This window comes from Primulina eburnea, chromosome 14 (assembly GCF_022965805.1).
Source record: "Primulina eburnea isolate SZY01 chromosome 14, ASM2296580v1, whole genome shotgun sequence".
Classification (NCBI taxonomy): domain Eukaryota; kingdom Viridiplantae; phylum Streptophyta; class Magnoliopsida; order Lamiales; family Gesneriaceae; genus Primulina; species Primulina eburnea.
The window spans coordinates 25115451-25136121 of record NC_133114.1 but is presented as its reverse complement, the minus strand read 5'-3'; the positions used below and the strand labels follow the sequence as shown (position 1 = coordinate 25136121).

Below are 20671 nucleotides of genomic sequence, written 5' to 3'. Positions count from 1 at the left end.
ATACATTCATATGCATGAACATCTAATTCCTGGGATATGAAAATGAGATGACAACTCTAAAAAGGGCTGATTTTCAAATCCAATAATTTTTACAGCTATGACCGAAAAATGAGACGAGTTGTGAAAAATGAGAAGTTAATGATGGAGAGATGTTATTAAAATCCAATGATATATACAACCATATAGGAAAGATCCAACGAGGGCATGAAAGATTGAGACATGTTTCGGGTTCGAAATCCAATTATAACTAAAAATAAAACAAACCAAACAAGATCCCACAAGGAGTGGAAGAAGTGAGGACATTGCAAATTGCAAAAAGTTTATGCTGAATCAATCTTTGATTCCATTGATCCTCTCCACCACAGTGATGATTCCCTGAGTACCCAGCTTCCCATCTCCATTGGCCACCATCCCCGAATACAGCTGCTTACACAGCCCAGCTCCGGGCAATACCACAGCCTCATCCCTGCGCCCTTCCTCCTCCTCCACATCCACTGCCATTCCCAAATCTTTCACCATATACTCTGCGAATCCCCCAGGCCTAAAATCTCTGTCAATCATCCTCTCTCCAAACAATTCCAATGCCATAGACCCAGCTGCGCCTCCCCTTATCGCCCCCAAGAACTTCTTCTTGTCCATCCCCGCCTTTTCGGCGAATACAAGCCCTTCGCTTAATCCCACCAAACTCCCGCCGACAACTATCTGGTTCGCTATTTTACAGCTCTGACCCTTTCCCGCGCTGCCCATGTGTGTAACCTTACCGAGTACATCGAACAATGGTTTTAGCCATTCAACTACTTCAGCACCTCCACCGGCGAAGATTGCCAACTTTCCTTCCCTGGCGCCGATATCGCCGCCCGATACTGGGGCATCGATCGCATGGCAGTGTCTCTGGTGGGCGGAACTGTGGATTTCCCTGGCCAGTGCGGGGTGGCTGCTGGTGTGATCTATGATGACTGTGTTCGGTTTCAGGGAAGGGACAAGGGTATCGAGAACGAGATGTCTGACATCTGAGGGATGGCCGATCATGGTGAAGATGACATCGGTGGAGGCAGCGAGGTCAGCCGGGGAGGTGGCCAGGTGCGCTCCCAGGGAGAGCAGGGCAGCGGCTTTAGAAGGTGAACGGGCATAAATTGAGAGGGAGTATCCGGCGGAGAGGACCCGTGAGGCCATGGCGGCGCCCATCACGCCGATACCTATCCATCCTATACGGGTACGGGCCGGGTTAATAGGGACCGGGTATTGAAATCCGGCCATTGAAGTAGTATGTTATGCTGCGGACAAGACAAGACAGATAAACGGGTTGAATTATTTGATCCATTTTATTTAGAACCATTGTTTAAACGAACCGAGTCCGATCAAATAAATTTCACTTATATTTGAAATCATTAAAGCTAAAAACTATTTGGATTTTTTTCTTCGAGTCGAGTTCAAATTATATTATCAATAATTTGAAATATCTCATGAGTTTTAATATTTTAAAATAATATATTTTGAGTCATTATTTTCTAATATTTCGAGTCGAGCTCAAAATCGAGTTTATTTATAACCAACCTAAAACCAGAAATATTAAAATTTTCGATCTTTGAGCCTTAAAATTTTGGTGATATTCGATTCAGTCCATTTACACCACTAAACAACAAAGTTCGATACAATTTTCATTTATGCTCTTTTAATTAATATTTAATTATTCTACCTTTCCCATAAAATATTTATTTTGACTTTGTTATATATTTTTTAAAAAACTTTACTCTTTCCTTCTTTTTATTCGAATTTTTTATCCCATATATTATCATTTTATATTTGAATCAACAATTCAAAGCATAACCCTTTCATGCCAGGATCACATTGCTTCATCATATTTTTTTTTCTCTTCTATCTCCATCGTATCAACTTCCGAAATTTATAAGCAAAAAAAAAATAAAAAAAATTCCAAATTACATTTAAAAACAATCGAATATAAAGTCCAACCGAATGCCACCAATTTACATGAATCATCCATCCATCCAACACCGCAGTTCAAGATCTTGAACGGGCTTTTCATGATGAAGTTTGTTCTTCAAGGTAAGAAGAAGCTAAAAAGTTAGTCCCAAACTGACATGCCTCTCGGTATTACTCACAAGGCACATCTACGCAAAATTTGTGGTCGACAGAAAATGTCCAGATATGATGCTCATTACCAGGATCGGTGAATCGTGTCCACCTTTATAGTACATCTTTCTCAACTAGAGCAGATATTAGTGATTGTTGTACCTTTTGTCCAGATTCTGCATGAACTCTTCATAACCATATTAAAAGCATCTGCCTGCAAAGATCGGTTTTCTAATCACGAGAAACTAGTTGAGAATTTGTAGCCATTCCTTCCCCACCTTAACATAAATGAATCAATCCATCGAACCAACTTGAGAGGACTTTCCAAGTTGTATCTGTTGGACACAGGTCCAACTAGTATGAGGCGGCTAGGATATCTAAAACATTAGATGATTTGCTAAATAAGAGAAGTACTGGCCAAGTCATTGCTTAAGAAAATGGATAAAATGGCTGCCCTTCAACAAACTTACTTTATCTTTAAGAAAAATGTAATCCAAGGATAATTGCATACCTGAGACACCACGAGCTCTAGTTTATTTGGCCTTCGCCTCACGGGATTTATTTGCTTTCAACACTGCATAATGCTTACACATTAATTCTGTCACAAATTGACGCCCGAACAAGTGGGAATTCTCAAGGATCAAATTTCTTGCAGACAAATCAACAGCATAGCCTCGACCAGGCATCCACTGAAGCAAATGAAGAAGCAGCTCTTTCTTTTCAGATTGCTTAATGTAACGAGAAATGGCCATGTGAAATATGTCCTGAAACAGGAATGAAACAAAAACCAGAATCTTGAAATACAACAAACGCAACCGAACACAAAAGCACAGTGATTCATGTAGGTCCAAACACTTTTCTTTTTTATTGTAAAAAATGATATAGTTGAAAATGTTGCTGCAATATAAATGTTTAAACTGTGTAGCAGTTCGAGCTCTACGTGTCAATTTTTATATTACATAAATAACCATTCTGCAGTCAGCTCCCAAACAATCATCTTCCCAATATCTGCACTACCCAACAATCCATGATAATCAGACGCGTAATTTTAGCTATGATGAGAATAGAGTGATTGTTGTGCCAGAAACTATAACTAGCTGCATCAAGAAAAAAAGAAAAAATAAATAAACTATAACTAGACTAGCAATGCGATTCAAATTTTTTAAATTGTCAACCCCCAAGAGAGATCGATTGCAACCACATAAGATAATAGGATCAATGTTGTTTCACAATAGTCTACATCCAAGACAAAAACACCCAAATTGGATGATATTGCTAAATAATCAAAATTTTACCGGATCAATATTGCATGCGTTGCTGTGCAAGGACTTGATCACATCATTCACCAAGTTTATATTGCCTTTATCCATAAATGAGGTAGCAAACTTCTTAATAGCATGCTGAGAAATCAGCTTTGCATTGTCCTGGAAAATATGGAGTGCTCAGAAATGTAAAACCACATGAAGTGATACTCTAACGAAGATTGTCCCAACATAATTACATACCTTGACCACTACATATGCATCTTTCAAAAGTCCTCCTGCAAGTAGAGAGTGTAAAATTCTTTCATGGAGGTCCTTGTTTATTGTCCTTTTACTATATTTCAACATATTGTACACCGAGAATGCTTCTGAATGGGCAGCAACTTTACCAAGACAATTGATCAAAGCAATGGAGAGGCCCTGCACTAAAATAACCTGTAAGATACTAATAATGTTCACTGAGTTTATAGCTTGTTTAATGTCTCGTCCTAAAAAACAGAACATGTTCATCAAAATTAAAGTAGCATTCAGTTGCTAGCAGCATAAGGTCTCACAATAACCCAGCAATATAGTTGCGCAAGTTTCGCATAGTTTCAGTGCTTTGTTGTTCAAATTGAAGCATGCTAATCTCCAGACATTTGAGAAATACCAAGAAAATGCAAGGTTCAGTTCCTGATAAAAATAAATTCAATAGATTTTAGGTCCTTAAATCATAGGTCAACTTCGAGTTACCCTAAAACTGCACTGGAAGCAAGCATCCAAAAGAAGACATATGAAAGATATTTATTATTCCGACAATAGCTAACCAAAACTGAGGAGAGAGGTTCTGTTACGGACCCAATTATTATTTGGCCTAGATATTTAACAAAAAAAGGCCCAAGTCAGGAAGGCCCATAGGCAGTTACAGATCACGTGGAAGGGGAGAAAAGGAGAAGAATAAATGAGAGGAGAAGGGAGGGGACATTCATTCTGTTGTTTGTTTTTAGGGCTGTGACTAGCTTAGCTAGGGAAATACTAGCATTTGGCTAGGGTTTGTGCAGAGAGTTTCTTAATTTGTGGTTGCAATAGGTTCCATAGACGATGACAAAACAATCAAGCAAAGCTCGTAAGAAAACCAGGTATATGGTTCGGAAACGCCATGCATCATCAGGCATCAATTTGTAACTCCAAATTGTCTATTTGTTCAACCAAATATAAGAACTTTTATGTAAGATAGCTCTCCAACAAGCAACAATAGTCGTGACTTACCTCATCTAGTTGATGACCTTTTTTGTGCATGTCTTCCATTGTACGGTAGGCAAGTAAATATAACTTCTCCTTGCAGAAATATTTAATCAAAATTTGAAATGTCATCCAATCGGGACTAATTCCAGATTCATCCATTTTCTTCATTATGCTCATCACATTCTTCATTTCCCCTGACCTACAATAGGCACAGAGCATTGAGTTCAAAATAACCACATCGTACTTGTCATATTTGTCCTCAAATTCACGAGCCAACTCCTTGGCTTCTTCAATCAGGCTACTTCGGCAAAATGCTGAAATCATAATACTGTAGGAGTAACCATCTGCATATTTTGAGCGAAAAATATAATCAGTGTCACTTAAGTAAAAAAATATGTGTATTTGTATTACCAAAAGAATCAAGGAGATATTAGTACTCAGAAGTACTGTATTACTGAGTGAAGTTTCTGAGTATAAGTATCACAAAACATTGTATTCTTCGACCAGTTTTAAAGTCATCGGGAGTTGCACAATAAACATATAGAAGTAATCTATATACTAAAGAAATAACATGTAATTTAATACCTTTCTGATTATTAAGAAGAACGGGATACAGACAATATACCGCCTGTAACAAAAGATTCCAGCTAAAGACTATGATATTTTTTTAAAAAAAGTACCATTTTTCACTTCCTTTTGCCTCATTTCATCAAAAAGTAATTTGGCTTCCATCAGTTGCCCAGACTTTGCAAGTCCATCGATCAGCAAACAGTATGGCCTCTGCAGAGAATGGGTTTTGATTAAAGATGGCCACCTGTTAAAACTATAGAAGATATTTTGGAAAGTAGTAACAGACAAGTATTGAACAAAAGTCCTATCATAAAGTAAAGTAAAAATGGTGTGACAGGAATATAAAGTTTAGCTCACAACTCCATATAGATCAGTTTAGTGGAATTGACATAAAAAGGATAAGAAAGGTTCTGGATAGTTTACTTCATCCATAGCATTAAAGACTTCCTTTAAATTAAAATGATTATTATTTTCATGTCAATACACATTGATGGCATTAATTTGATATGGAGTTGTTCCAGACACTGTAGGCCTTTTATCTTCAGTTTACTTTTAAGTTCCAAAAACACATTAACTGATTTAGAGACCAAAAAATGGAAATATATATATGTGTGTGTGTTTAGATTAGCATAAAAGAAAACAAGAATGATCATAATATTATATGCATATGATTTTTCAAGTGCCTCTTGCCAACTCTTCTTAACCTTGCTGGTAGAGTCAAGTTCTCTTATCAGATAATTAACAAGGCATTTGTGAAGTGCATATTCAGGAGAACAAAATACAGAAAACAAATTTCAGACAGACATGAAGACAAAGGGTCATCATTTTATTTTATAAAGGAAACGTGTGAAGTCAATGAATGATTACCTCATCTTCAGCATAGCCTAGAGCTTGCAGTTCATCCAGTAGTTTTCTTGATTTCTCAAACAATCCTCCTTTAACATAAACTTTTAGCAGTGTTGATAAAATAACCTGCAATAGGGGAAGCAAACATAGTTTCAGCAATATTGACAAAATGTAGATGTTCTCTTTCTCGCATTTATTGAAGTTGAGGTACGAGCATTCTTATAAGAATGGCCTCACCATGGTTTCCGTATAGCTTACAACTTAGAAACTCACTTTATTCAATTCCAATCCTGCAGATTTCATCTCGTGAATCAACTCATCGGCCTTCTTATAGTTGCCATCAACGGCATATGCATTGAGCAGAGAGCTGTAATGGAAGACATTGGGAGAATGACCTTCACTCTTCATCGCCTCAAAGTATTTTTCTGCTTCTTCATGCAGATTGTTTGAAGCACAAACTGTCAACAATGTTCCATACATTACAATATCCATATGCAACTCTTGAGACTTAATTTCCTGAATCAATTCCATTGCCTTGGAGTAACCACCTTTAACTTTGGCGCATCCCACAAGTAGCTAAAGATGCAAACATTGTTCGCGTTGGATTAAATGAAAAAATACGAAATTGCACAAAACAAGGACAAAAATAAGAGCAGAACAGAGGGAGATTTTCTTCAAGGGGCCATCAATCTCAACGAGATCTCACGAGAGCTTTGAATCAGTAAGCTCATGATCTACGGCTAAATTAGCGCCATTATCTATTTGGGTTTTACCTATATGTTTTTTGCTTTTGAGTCATATCTATCCAAAAAATTAATACTTATTAATAGTATAGTAATCAAATTACATATTAATACTTCGATGTCAAAGTTCCAAAAACTTGACATGATCCCGCCACTCCCACCAAAAAGATACAGTAAAATTACAATGACACCACTATGTCAAAACAGTGATACAATCACGTTATTTCAATAATCAGCGCATTTCACAGTTCACAAATTCAAAGGAGCTGCGGAACTACACATACATGATAAGAATAATATATTATCCACAACAAGAGAGAAGATTGTGGATAATATACGTGGAAATGCGATTTGCAAACCTTCTTCACTTGAATACCAACAGATTGAGCTGAGAATAAGGTGCATACCGTACTATACGTCACAATATCAGGAACCAAACCAGCTCCCTTCATTTGATTAAAAAGCTTAAAGCTACTCTCAATCTTGCCGCTCTTTATTAAACAATAAAGAGTGGAATTACAAACTGAGACATTTCCCCTCATGGTCTCATCTTTAATGTTACTGTATATCTCAATGGCCTTCATGGAATTAGAACCCCTCCCTACAAACTTTATATAACTGCTGTAAGATGCGCTGTTGGTTTTACCATGTTGCTGCATCCAATCAAACAACTGCGCAGAAATAAAATACCAAATTAAATGCAAATAACTGATTAAAATACCAAAATAACAGAATGGTCATTTCATTCCCTAGGCAATATAGGTCATGCATAGTTGCATAAAGCAAAGCACAAACATGGAAACTAAATTAGAATTTGGAGAATCTTAAATTTGTCTTATTCTAATGTTATTTTCTAAAGCAATTAAGAAATCAATGATCAAGATGTGTAAAAAAATTATTTCACCTACAGACATACAGATTACGACTTTTACTTGAAAAATACTTATGTTCCCAATCCGCTGAACCCAATCACAACACTTGTTCTTTAAGCTTTGAGTTATATATACAAACTCCACATTATCTCGGAGGACTAAATGTCGGCATGGGTCTTAAAATTTTCGTTTGAAACCTAAGTTTTTATAGGCAAAATGTCAATATTAGTCATGTATGTATTGAATTGTGACTTTTTTAGTCCTATATCTTTTTTAAGTCAATTAAAAATTCACTGTGATATGCACGTATTTTTAACAATGTAACTATAAAAATTTAACAATGATATTAGTCATTTAATTATATAATTTTGAGAAAAATGACTAAAATTGATCAACGAAACCTCGTAGTTGTGGGTAGGGGAGTAAACGAATCGAATCAAACCGAATATTAGTAAAAATTTAGGGTTTGAATTTGGATAGAAATAAGTATATTTGAGTTCGAGCTCGATTCGAAGCTCAAAATTTTAAATTATTTTGCTCGAGTTCGGCTCGAAAGTAAGGTCGAGTTCAGTTTGAAATCTTCGAACCTACTCGCGAGCTATTTGAACTATTGTTTGAATGAAAAGGTTCGAAAATAATGTTCGAAAACTCGAAATGTCCGAAAAATTAGAAATGTATATATATTTAATATATAATTATATTATATTAATAAAATATTAAGACTTGCGAACTATCAAACAAAATAATTTTGGCTTGAGTTATATTTGAGAAAAAGTTCGATCATGTTCGAGTTCAGCTTGAATTCGATAAATTCGAATACGGATAAAATATTTATCGATTCGGCTAGAAAAGTTCGCGAACCAACTCTATTCATTTACAGCCCTAGTTATACAACTATAATTGATCAATAAAATATCCGAGATTAAAAATGTCAAAGCTCAATGCATATTACTAAAATTGACATTTTGTCGTATTAAGTTAAGTTGATTTCTTCATCGAATATTAACATGTAATTGCAACCATTAATGAATACGAATAGACATGTGACATCAACCCAAGATAAGCAATACTTACAACTGGTTATTTGATAATACTTCTTAATAAATATTTAGATTAAATTATATCGATTTTTTTTATAATTTGTAGGATTGTAAATAGATATAGATTGATTCTTATATCCAGAATCAAATGATTTTTACTTGTATTTTTTATAAGAAACAAAATTTTATTAATAATAACGTAAGATAGATTACATCAGTGGACTAATGGTCCATTGTCATCAAGAAGCACATAATATCAAGTTTATCTTAATGAAACACATATTCTCAATCTCTCATCAAATCTAAAATCGAAACATTCTTAAAATCATGATGGGTTCCAATCCACATTGCAATGTCAATCTTTATTTTTTCCCAGCATTTTTCTGCAGTTCTTCTTTGTCTTCAAAAATTCTTCGATTTCTTTCCAACCACACCGTCCAGCAAATGCAATGCACCACCAGTTGCCAAAAAATTCTTCCTCTGGTACCAGTAAGGTGCCCCAAATCCATATATAATAAATCCTTTGTTGACTTAGGAATTATCCAAACCAATCGACGCTCTTGCAAAGCTCTAGCCCACAATTTGTTTGTGAATGAACAGTGGATGAGCATATGATCCTGAGTGTCTGTTTCATTTCTGCACAACACACACCAGTTTGGGCACAAAGCAATTGAGGCCATCTTTTTTGAATCCTCTCCGAGGTTGGTAGTTTACCCTGAGATGCTATCCAAGAAAATATCTGAATCTTTTTTGGGACGGGTACTTTCCAAATAACATGGAAAAGAGGAAAAACTGGAAAGCTAGTATGTGGAAAAAACGAATCATAGAAGGATATGACAGAGAAAATACCCGAATAATCCCCTCTCCACTCTAGATAGTCATCTACCCGTTCAACTAACCTAAAAGAATCTAAAACCCCTAATAACTCGGACAACTGAACACTCTCCTCCTCTCTCACAGCTTTTCTAAAGTGAAAATCCCATGAATGAGTAGACGAGATATTATCAAAGTGGACAAAATGAAATATAGGTAGATTGTGAAATGTTGATAGTTGAAATAAAGCTGGAAAAATATCTTTAAAAGAAAAATCCCCCCACCAGCCATTTCCCCCAAAATCTGACCTTGTTACCTCCTCTCACCCTAACTGACACTCTCAGCTTAAAAGTCGGGTATAATCGAAATAAACTTCCATGGGCATCTGAACGTTACGTTTCTAGCCAATCCCGCATCCCACCCATTTTCTTGCTACCCATATTTACTTGCAATAATTTTCTTCCACAATGTCCCTCCTTCCTCAAAAAATCTCCACCACCACTTTCCCAGCAATGCCTTGTTTCTCAATATAATATTCCCAACACCCAAGCCTCCTTTTTCCTTCGGTTTACACACATGGTTCCACACGACCAAGTGGCTATGAACATCTCCATCCGCTTCATCCAAAAAAAATTCCTTGAAATTTTCTCCATCGATTCCGCTATACCTTTAGGGACCCTGAATAAAGACATATAATAGATCGGAATAGAATTCAAAACCGACAAAATCAGTGTTAATCTTCCACCTCTTGACAAGAAAGCTTTCTTCCAAGTTGCCAATTTTTTCGACATCTTGGCCACAAAGGGATCCCAAAATGATGCTTGTAACGGATTGCCACCCAAAGGCACGTCCAAGTACTTAATAGGCCACATCTCCACATCCCACTTGTTGTGCTAACATTTCAACTTCTCCTTGATCACGGTGAATACCCAACAAAACACTTTTTTCCCAATTGATTTTTAATCCAGACATTTCACAAAACGCTCTCACCACTTTCACCACGAACCTGATGTGATCTTCAGCCTACACAAAGAACAGTGTGTCGTCTGCAAACTGAATGTGAGATATCTCTATCTTGTTTCTGCCCACCTCGAACCCCCTTATGAGATTCCTTTCCTTAGCTTTGTCGATCAATCTCCCCAACACATCCACCACCAAATTGAACAAAAAAGAGACAATGAGTCGCCCTGTCTAAGACCTTTAGAAGCCCTAAATTTACCTCTCGGTCTCCCATTAATCATGGCAGAGAATGAAACATTCGACACACAACCTTTCATCCAAGATCTCCATCTTCTTCCAAACCCCTTTTTTCATCAGAAACAAAATCCAAAAAATCCCAGCTCACATTGTCATAAGCCTTTTCGAAATCCACCTTCAAAACCCATCCCCTCTTTTTCTTTCTCCTGCCCTCTTCGAGCAATTCATTCGCTATGAGGCCACAATCTAGGATTTGTCTTCCTTCAACGAAAGCATTCTGAGATTCAGAAATAATATATGCTATCACCGTTTTAATTCTCACTGTTAGGACTTTCGCTATTATCTTATACAAACTTGTAGTCAGGCTTATCGGTTTAAAATCCTTCACTTTATTCGATTCAGCTTTCTTTCATATCAAACAAATATATGTTTCATTAGTTGCTCCATTTATGATCCCGCTTTGAAAGAACTCATCAAAAACCTTCATTAGATCTCTTTTGACTATATCCCAACAATCTTGGAAAAAGCCAAAGTAAATCCATCTTCCCCCGGACTCTTCCCTCCATCACACTGAAAGACTGCTTTCTTAACCTCTTCTTCCGTGAATTTTTTTTTCTAACTCTCGACTTAAATCATCTTCAATGGGGCACCACTCCACTCCTTCAATACCCCAACATCTCGTGTCTATGAAACTGTACAATTCCTTAAAGAACTTTACAATGATGGAGACAATTTCATCATCATCTGTTGTAATTGAACCATCATTTCTTTCCAATCTGTCAATGGTAGCAATGCTCTTCCGTTGATTCAGAAGCGAGTGAAAAAATTTTGTGTTTTGATCCCCCTCTGTAATCCATTTGACCTTGCTCTTCTGATAGTAGATTTGATTCTTTCGACGTATCAACTCTTCTAGCAACAATTTTGTTTTTTTCTTTCATTCACTACTTCTTCCGATCCCCGACCCTCATTCTCTAATTCGTCCAATCTGCTGATTTTTTTGTTAACTCTGCTGATTTCATTTCCAGTATCCCATAAACCTCTTCATTCCATCTTTTAATGTCACCCTTCATTGCTTTGAGTTTCATCATAAATGTATATCCCTCCCATCCTTGAAACCTCGCGTTATTCCACGACGATTGTGCCAAATTTGTAAAGCTTGGATGCCTCGACCACACATTCTCGAATCTAAAAGGCATCGGACCCCACTTACTTTTTTCCAAATCAAAGACCACTGGGAAATGATCCGAGGTGATTCTTGGCAACAGTTTTTGTCTATGATATGGATAAATTTCAGTCCATCCCACCGTGTACAAGAATCTGTCTAATCTGCAACATATGGATGAGCTCCTAAAATTCGACCAGTTGGTAAAAATTGTAATTTGTGCCCGCGAAGTCAGGCTATTTAACTGGCAAATTGCCCGCCCCGAAGTCCACCGACCAGTCGTATAAATCGTAGTTGGTGGAGAATTCTTTAGTTCTCGCAAGGCTCGTTAATTCAATGGAGCCCCAGATAAGTCATCGTTGCCTCAGGTTTAAGGCAGCTAAAGACGTGTGGGATGCGGCCTGAAGTACGCATTCAAATCTGGGTAATGCTTCCCAGATGTTTGAAATTTGGTCCAACCTAAAGGAGATGAAGCAAGGATCAAAATCTGTCACTCAATATTTTTCAGATTTGCAAGAACTTTGGCAAGAAATTGATCTGTTCTTGGAAGAAGACCATGTCTGTGTTACATGCAGTGTTGAACTGTGGAAACATCTAGGATCTTTGATTTTCTTGAGGGTCTCAATCGCGATTTGGATGGGTGTGTGGTCGCGTGGTGGCGTGGGATCCTTTCCCATCGCCGGAAGATGCTTTTGTAGAAGTTAGACGCGAGGAAGTTCGCCGGAAAGTAACGCTTCCTAAGCAATTCCGGTGCTTCCCAATGTCCCTGAAGGTTCTGGCCACCCGTACTCTGCGAAATCTCACATTGATTCAAAGCGAAATCTCACATTGATTCAAAGCCTTCCAACCGCCCCATTTGTGAGTACTGTCATTATCCCGGTCACACACAGGATAAGTGCCGGAACTTCATGGCAAATCACCAAATTGGCAGCTGAAGAAGAAAAAGGATGGCAAAGCTTATCAAATTCAATCTGCAACAGGGAAATCTGGTTCCATTTCAATAACTCTGACCCAGCAACAACTTGAACAAATCTGCAAGTTCTTGAATCATTCTTTGGTAACCTCGCTGTCCCTTTTGGGAGGACATTTGGTGGGGGGAATCATCTTTCCGTGACTTGTTTCCTTCATTATATCTCATCTCACAGGGTCGTAACTTAACCATATCTCATTTCGTCTCTTTTAACTCATCTACTGCTCTATCATGGAATCTACATTTTCGTAGATCACTTCGAGATGAAGAGATCAATCAATTGTCTGTGTTCCTAGGTATTTTGGACAGGGTAATAATGGTGGAAGGGGTTGATGATTTCAGGGTATGGGAGGGGGATCCATCGGGGAAGTTTTCGGTCAAATCTTTGTTCAATTCTCTCTTCAACGTTAATAATTCTACACCACAATTCAGCTTCTTCGATATCATTTGGAAAACACCTATTCCAACAAAAATTCAGATCTTCTCTTGGACGGCAATACTTGGAAAATTACCAACATCCGAGGTGATTCAAACGAGATGGCCTACTTGTGCTCTTTCTCCAAACTGGTGTGTGTTGTGTCGTAAGGATGCGGAAACACAAGATCATTTGCTTGTTCATTGCAACTTCAGTAGTGCACTATGGGCTAGGGCTTTGGAAGAATTGAGACTGGTTTGGGTTACTCCGAAAACATCAAAGGACTTGTTTGCTACAGACCTTGGACAGTTGCTTGGCAAAAAGGGAAAAATCTTTTGGAGAGTGGTGATGCACGGAATATGTTGGGCGATATGGCTAGAGAGAAATAGAAGAATCTTTCAAGAGATTGAACAAAAAGAAAAAGATTGCTGGGAGAATATCAAGATCAATATAGCTAACTGGATTCGATCAGTCAAAGACTTCAACGGTTTATCGATTTCTGATTTATTAAGAGATTGGTCTTACATCTATTGTTAGACGTTGTGGTTTCTTTTCATTAGTAGTGGATTTCTAGTCTACTGACTGTAATGGACATTAACATATATTAATAATAAATATCTGTTTCTTATCAAAAAAAAAAACCTCGCTGTCCCAGTCTATCCCCATAATGTTTGATAGTTGATAGCACAATCTAGTACAATTTTTTCAGTTCAAAAATCTTCTGCTTTGGACCCTTGGATAATCGATTCAGGGGCTTCTGACCACATGACAGGTCGTTTAAACATGTTTCTACTCTATTCCTTGTACTCATCCTATCAATGTTGTCCTCGCTGATGGGTCTGTGACACATATTGCTGGAATTGGTAACATTAAACTATCTTCAACCATTGTCCTCGCAGTTTTTCATGTTCCTGCGTTAAAATGCAATCTAAAACAATTGGCTTTTAAAAGTCAAAACTAAAAGTCGGATAAAGATGTTATCCAAGTTATTCAAAAGGTAGTCAATAAAGAATCATCCCCAGCTCTGCTCTTATTGCTAGCTCTTTTCCTCTTTGCCTGGCACTAAAGAAGAAAGATTAGATGTTCGCTCTTTTTCTTCCTGAACAAATAGGTCCTTGTTGAAGTGAGTTAAGGTCTTTCCAAGTTCATCCGTAACAAAACCAACTTGGGATAATAATTGTGTTGCTAAATTTCTGCCCTCTTCGTGTCAATTTCAGGACCTGCTATTGGGGCAGACAATTGGCAATGCTACAGTTCATGATGGCATTTACCACTTCAAGGCTTGATTCTAACAGAAATCGACTTCAACTTGTGTCTAGTAATGTGTCTTTATCAGTGTCTACTGTCTAGTGATAAGAAATAATGTTGTGGCATTGGAGGATTGGCCATCCAAATTTATCTTATTTCCCTCATTATTTGGCAATAAAAGTCTGCTTCGTTTAGTTCTGAAATGTGTCAATTTGCTAAACACACTTGCATATTGTTCCATCCAATCCCACATGAACCATCCACCCCTTCTCCTTAATACACAGTGATACATGGGGATCCTAAAAAATTCCGATATAGATGATCGCGCTCGGGTGACTTGGTGCATCTTCTTCACGATAAATCAGAAACTAGCTACATGTTCAAAACCTTTATTAAAATGATCCGAACCCAATTTCAAACCCAAATTCAAACATTACTCACAAGCAATGGGAAGAAATATTTCAATTTTGTCATGGAGAATATTTAAATGAACATGGTATTATTCACCAAAGTTCATGTGTTAATACATCCCAACAAAATGGGGTTTCGGAGCGAAATAATAGATACTTGTTAGAAGTATCACGGGCTCTTATGTTTACTATGAATGTTCCAAATATTTTTGGGGAGATGCCATATTAGCTTCTGCATATCTCCTCAATCATTTGCCAAGTGGCCTCTCAACTTCAAAAAACCAGTGCATTCCCCAAATGCAGTATCCATTCTTCAAACCCCGTACTCTTCCCTTGAAAACCTTTGGGGGCACAACTTGTGTCCATGTTCATGAATGCCAACGTAGTAAACTGGATCCTAGAGCTGTCAAGACTGTTGTTGGGTATTCTCCAACTCATAAGGGTTATAAGTGTTTTTTTGTCCTCAAAACAAAATCTTCTGTCTCCTCTGATGTCACATTCTTTGAAGACACTCCTTACTTCTGCTTCGATTCAGGGGGATAAAACAAATGAATCTAGCTTCTGGAACAATGTGAGTGTTCCCTTACCTACTGAGCCTTTACATGTCACTCCATATCTGGGAAGCAACCTTTCCAGCCCTACTTCAAACAATAACAGCCTTTCCAGATTGGAAACCGATAAAGAACATATGCCTAAACAACAAGAATTTCAGGTCTACTCTCGAAGGAAATGGCCACAAATTGGAAAGGAGGTAATGAACTCTCCTCATTGCCAAACAGATGAACTGATGGTGGAGCCACTAAACAAATCAAGTACACCTTGTTCTATGCTTGATTCTGATATTCCAATAGCTCTTAGGAAAGATGTTTGATCTGCGCTCAACATCCCGTCTCTCAGTTTGTCTCGTATTCAAAACTATCACTCTCATTTTGTGCATTTACATCAAACCTATCTAGCATGTTTATTCCCAAGACTGTTAAGGAGTCCATGATTATTCCGGAAGGGAAAGCTGCCATCCTTGAAGAGATGAACGCTCTTGAGAAAACAAAACGTGGAACTTTGTGAAGTTACCGCAAGGTAAAAGCACAGAGGGTGTAAATGGGTTTTCACTATTAAATACAAGGCGGATGGTTCAGTGAAAAGATATAAAGCTCGCATAGTGGTAAAAAGGCTTCACACAAAACATTTGGGATTGACTATGTTTGCTCCTGTTGCTAAAGTTGATAATGTTTCGAATCTCTCATTGGTTGTTAACCTTGATTGGCCTTTACATCAATTTGATATTAAAAATTCCTTTTTGAACGGGGAGTTGGAAGAAAAAGTTTATATGTGTCAACCTCCTGGATTTGAAGTTATGAAACTGTTTGTAAACTTAACAAATCTCTTCATGGCTTAAAACAATCTCCACGAGCGTGGATTGATAGGTTTTCAAAGACTATCGAGAAGTTTGGCCACAAACAGGGAGAAGCGGATCGTACATTGTTTGTAAGACATTCTAAAGTCGAAAAATCACTATTGTCATAGTTTATGACGATATTATCATCACTGGAGATGATAGTGAGGAAATGAAAAAACAAAGTCAATGATGGCTAAAGAATTTTAAGTCAAGGACCTCAGAGCATTGAAATATTTCTTGGGGTGGAGATTGCGAGAAGTTAAAACAAATTTCAGTTTTAAAAAAAAAAAAAAAATCCATAATTTCAAGTCAGGAAAAACTGTGGCGTGTAGTTTTAGAGAGAGAAATTTTTGAAAATGCTCCCCCCTCCATCAGCAGTCGAGCATCAGAGTTCTACCATGGTTCAACCTTCTCGTCCATACACTGAGCTTTGGTGATCGGCTTCTACCTTAACCACCGGCGCCGGCCACCGGCCGTCGGCGACTACCATTTTCCCCTTTCCCCCCCCCCCCTTTTTTCGCGATTTCACACTGTCAAAAAATCGTATTTCGAGCTTCACCTTCGCTGGCATAATACTTTCCTTCTTTTTGTGCCGGGTTCATTACTGTGGTTCCAGAGCACCATTCAGTCAAAGGAACCTACTGTCGACGGGATTCCTGTTGCTCAAAGAACGATGTATGCATCAAATAGACGGAAATTCGCCACTAGGTTCGTAGCAAGGGATGAGGTCATAAAGCTTGAACATAAAGTGTTTACACTGAGGCTGGGGAATGGGGGCAACTCAGTTTGGTGGGCCGAAAGAACTAGGAAAGCCAACTACATGATGGACTTTGATCGCGATGAGGCCAGATGGCTAGGTTCGAAATTCAAGGAGTTCGTCAACAATACCTACTCAAGCAGGGACTTTCATCGATACAGGGGAAAGAATGCGATTTTCACAGCACAGAGAATCAACAACCAACGTGGAAGCTTTGTCGAAGTGAACAAATTCGACTTGAGGGGACGAAAGCAAATTACAATAGTGCCGAGCGGTTTCAAATCAGTGGGATGGAAGAACATTTCAGAGGCCTTAGGCAGAATACTTTCAGGGAGCTACACCACAAGGGACCGTCCACCGATCGTACATACAGAACACAAAACCTATCGAAGAATCACAATGGAGAATGATGACATTACAAGGCTAAAGGATGCTACAAAAGGACCAATGGCAGAAAAGGAAGACAGTGATAAGGAAAATTCGGTATTGAGGTGGCATGAGGCACTAATTGTTACAAGAAATAGGGCCAACATTGCTTGGGATTCGATTCGGACGGTCCTTGGAAATCCTGCAAACAAAGTAGTAGACTTATTTCCCTTTCAAGCGAACAAAGCACTGTGGTGGCCATCTAATGCGGAGGAGTATTCTTATTTTCTAAAGCTCAAAAGAGGATTCTTCGACGGTGGGGTGGCTTTGATTTTCGATGAATGGAGGCCGGACATCAACACTAATGTTTCGGTTGACAGATGCTGCAACAGTTGGCTGAGTATTTATGGGATACCGTGGCACCTTTGGTCGAGGGAAACTTTCGCAATTATTGGGGAACGATGTGGGGGTCTGCTGGAGGTCAGCAAGGAAACTTTGAAATTTCGCAATCTGGAATCAGCAAAGTTAAAGGTGAAGGGCACTGCTGGAGGGTTCATAACTAACAGCATGAAGATCCAGATAGGAGACGATAGTCTAGATATCAGAATTCGTGTAGATTCCTTTGACTCACAAGCTTACGAGAAGTACGAACGTCGAACTTATGCTCAAGTACTTGTGAATGGCAAGAAAACGGTTGCGGGTTGGGGTGACACAAATGTTCAAAGGAATATGATGCGGAATGAGACACAAACAAAATGTGATGCTGCAGGAGAGACAACGGATCAAAAATCTCCAGGAAACAGTGGGTGCAACGACCAACCGGGATTGACTAAACAATGCACGAAGATGACCCCATTGGTAAGCAACAGCAATCACAGGATATCAACAAGTAATGAGAGATTGGGTACAGCTTTGGAAGGAAAAGTGTCCAAGATTTTGGGAAAAATAGTCCCAACAGAGGTACAAAAATTCAGAAGGTCACCGATTCATTCAATGAGTACAGATGAGGACGAAAAGAAAACAACCTCGGGTGGCAGTACAGGAAAATGCTTAAGGATGCCAAATTACTCGAAGGTTTACAGCAGAAGACCCAAAAATAATGAGTTTCTAGCCGATGGTATAGTTGATGAAGACTTCCTTGGGGATGCTAATGTCAGAGGGTTGGGGATTCATGATTTGGATGACAGTGTACGTGCAGATTTTGATGACTCCAGTGATGATTTACTGCAGAATGAGGCTTATAGCTCAGATTCCGATAGTCAAGTATCCTTCAAAACAGAGGAGTCGATTAATATTGTGGAGGATGAGGTGCTAATGAAGGGACTTTTCTCACCGTCGAAGGAGCCTATCACTGAGCCAATTACACGCGTTAACGAAATACCTAATGAGGGAAAGGTACTAACCGGTGATCATTCCCCTTCTCTTAGTCACTCTTTTTCTCTTCATTCTTTATTACCTTCTTCCTTCACAGTGTTGAGATTGTCTAGTGGTTATTTAGGAAGGGGGGCAGGTAAGACCAATGAAACGCCGGGTAAAGAGAGAGAGATTTCCTTACGGGCTAACATGGATACAAGTTCAGCTATTAAGGTTCACAGTGGGAGAAAAAATTCAGAAGGTTGTTGTTGGGATGAGGTGAAGAAGTCCACTGGTATTTTGAGGAGAGAATTGAGTAGGTTGAAGTGGGGAATTAATTATGAGCGAGGAACAACTTCGAAGGGGCCTTTATCTGTTTTATGAAAATATGCACTTGGAATATAAGAGGAGGAGGGGCGGTAAAAAGGCGAGAGCTTGTTCGTGCGGTCATTCGTAAGGAAGCTCCGGATTTAGTGGCTATTTTGGAAACTAAACAAGAGTTGATTGATAGAAGATTTGTGGCCAGTTTGTGGAAAGCCAGATTTGTTGATTGGGTATACTTGCCTTCGGTTGGGAGTTCGGGGGGTATACTCGTTATGTGGGATCCAAGGGTGGTGGTGGTAAGAAACAATCTGATAGGGAATTATTCGGTTTCGGTTGAGATTAGTGAGAGTGAGGAGCATAAGTGGTGGTTTTCTGCTATCTATGGACCAGTGAAACCACGAGATAGAGAAATGCTATGGGATGAATTGGCCGGACTGAGCACCATTTGTGGGATCAATTGGTGCCTCGGAGGAGATTTTAATGTGGTACGAAATGCAGGAGAAAAACTTAATAGCAACTCGATTACTGCGAGCATGATGTGTTTTGACAGATTGATAGAGGAATTGGAACTTCATGATCCTCCGCTCTTGAACGCAAAGTTTACATGGTCAAACCTAAGGGCACATCCGATTTGTTGTCGATTGGACAGATACCTCTTCGCCGGGGGATGGAGGGAATTGTTTCCCAACTTTAGGCAGACAGTGCTACCCAGAATTACATCGGATCATTGTCCGGTGATACTTGATACTACTAAGGTGTTGTGGGGTCCTACTCCTTTTAGATTTGAGAATGCTTGGCTTTCACACCGTTCATTTAAAGACTTGGTTGGGATGTGGTGGAGTAATGTGGACTGTCAGGGGTGGGAGGGGTATAAGTTTATGCTCAAATTGAAAGGAATAAAAGTCGAGGCATCGAAATGGAACCGAGAAGTTTTTGGAGATGTGGGTGTTAGGTACAAGGGGTTGACTTCGAGGATGAAGAGGCTGGATGTGTTGGAGTCCGAGGGAGGATGGTCGGAAACTCTACATGCGGAAAGAAAAATGGTGAGGTGTGAATTAGAAACGTTGTCACTCTTCATATTTCGAATGAATCAACAAAGATCAAAATAAAATGGTTGAAGGAAGGGGACCAAAACTCAAAATTTTTCCACTCACTGTTGACAAACAGAAGGAATGAGGCTACGATAGATAAACTAATGCTGGAGGATGGAAATATGATCAATGGGGAGAGACAGATTGAGGAGCATATACTGAATTTTTACAAGAATCTTTACAGAAAATCGGAAGGGGTGGGGGTAGGGGAGATCGATGGAGTAGTTTGGTGTCCCTTAGAGTCGAGGGAGGCGGAGGAGTTGGAGATTGAATTTTCAGAGGAGGAGATCAGGAGAGCGGTGTTTGACTGTGACGGTGATAAAGCACCGGGCCCCGACGGTTTCACATTAGCTTTTTTCCAACATAATTGGGAAACGGTTAAGGCAGATTTGATGAGAGTGTTCAAGGAATTTCATGAAAGCGGCGTGGTTAATGGCATCACAAACGAAACATACATATGCCTCATTCCGAAAAAACAGGAAGCGATTAATGTGAAGGATTTCAGACCAATTAGCCTCACG

The 20671-nt window shown here is 38.8% G+C and overlaps 2 protein-coding genes across 4 annotated transcripts in view; both read right to left on the bottom strand.

Moving 5' to 3' along the window:
- Positions 1-128: 128 nt before the first annotated feature.
- Positions 129-1285, bottom strand: LOC140811737 (probable 3-hydroxyisobutyrate dehydrogenase-like 2, mitochondrial). Its single transcript, XM_073169796.1, has one exon. The coding sequence runs from the start codon at positions 1255-1257 to the stop codon at positions 331-333; it is 927 nt and encodes a 308-aa protein (XP_073025897.1). The 5' UTR covers positions 1258-1285; the 3' UTR covers positions 129-330.
- Positions 1286-1862: 577 nt separating this feature from the next.
- The window catches only part of LOC140811417 (pentatricopeptide repeat-containing protein At1g10910, chloroplastic), a 29358-nt gene continuing 10549 nt past the window's right edge, over positions 1863-20671 (bottom strand). For 2 of the 3 annotated variants that reach the window (XM_073169267.1, XM_073169269.1), the window contains 9 exons: positions 7144-7407; positions 6267-6569; positions 6015-6119; positions 5258-5357; positions 4602-4921; positions 3597-3773; positions 3387-3515; positions 2603-2855; positions 1864-2426 (listed from right to left, as the gene is read on the bottom strand). In XM_073169267.1, the coding sequence (XP_073025368.1) occupies positions 2625-2855; positions 3387-3515; positions 3597-3773; positions 4602-4921; positions 5258-5357; positions 6015-6119; positions 6267-6569; positions 7144-7407 (1629 nt within the window). In that variant the 3' untranslated portion in view covers positions 1864-2426; positions 2603-2624. Of the gene's footprint in view, positions 2469-2602; positions 2856-3386; positions 3516-3596; positions 3774-4601; positions 4922-5257; positions 5358-6014; positions 6120-6266; positions 6570-7143; positions 7408-20671 lie in introns of all 3 variants that reach the window. The other variant, XM_073169268.1, reaches the window with a different exon arrangement.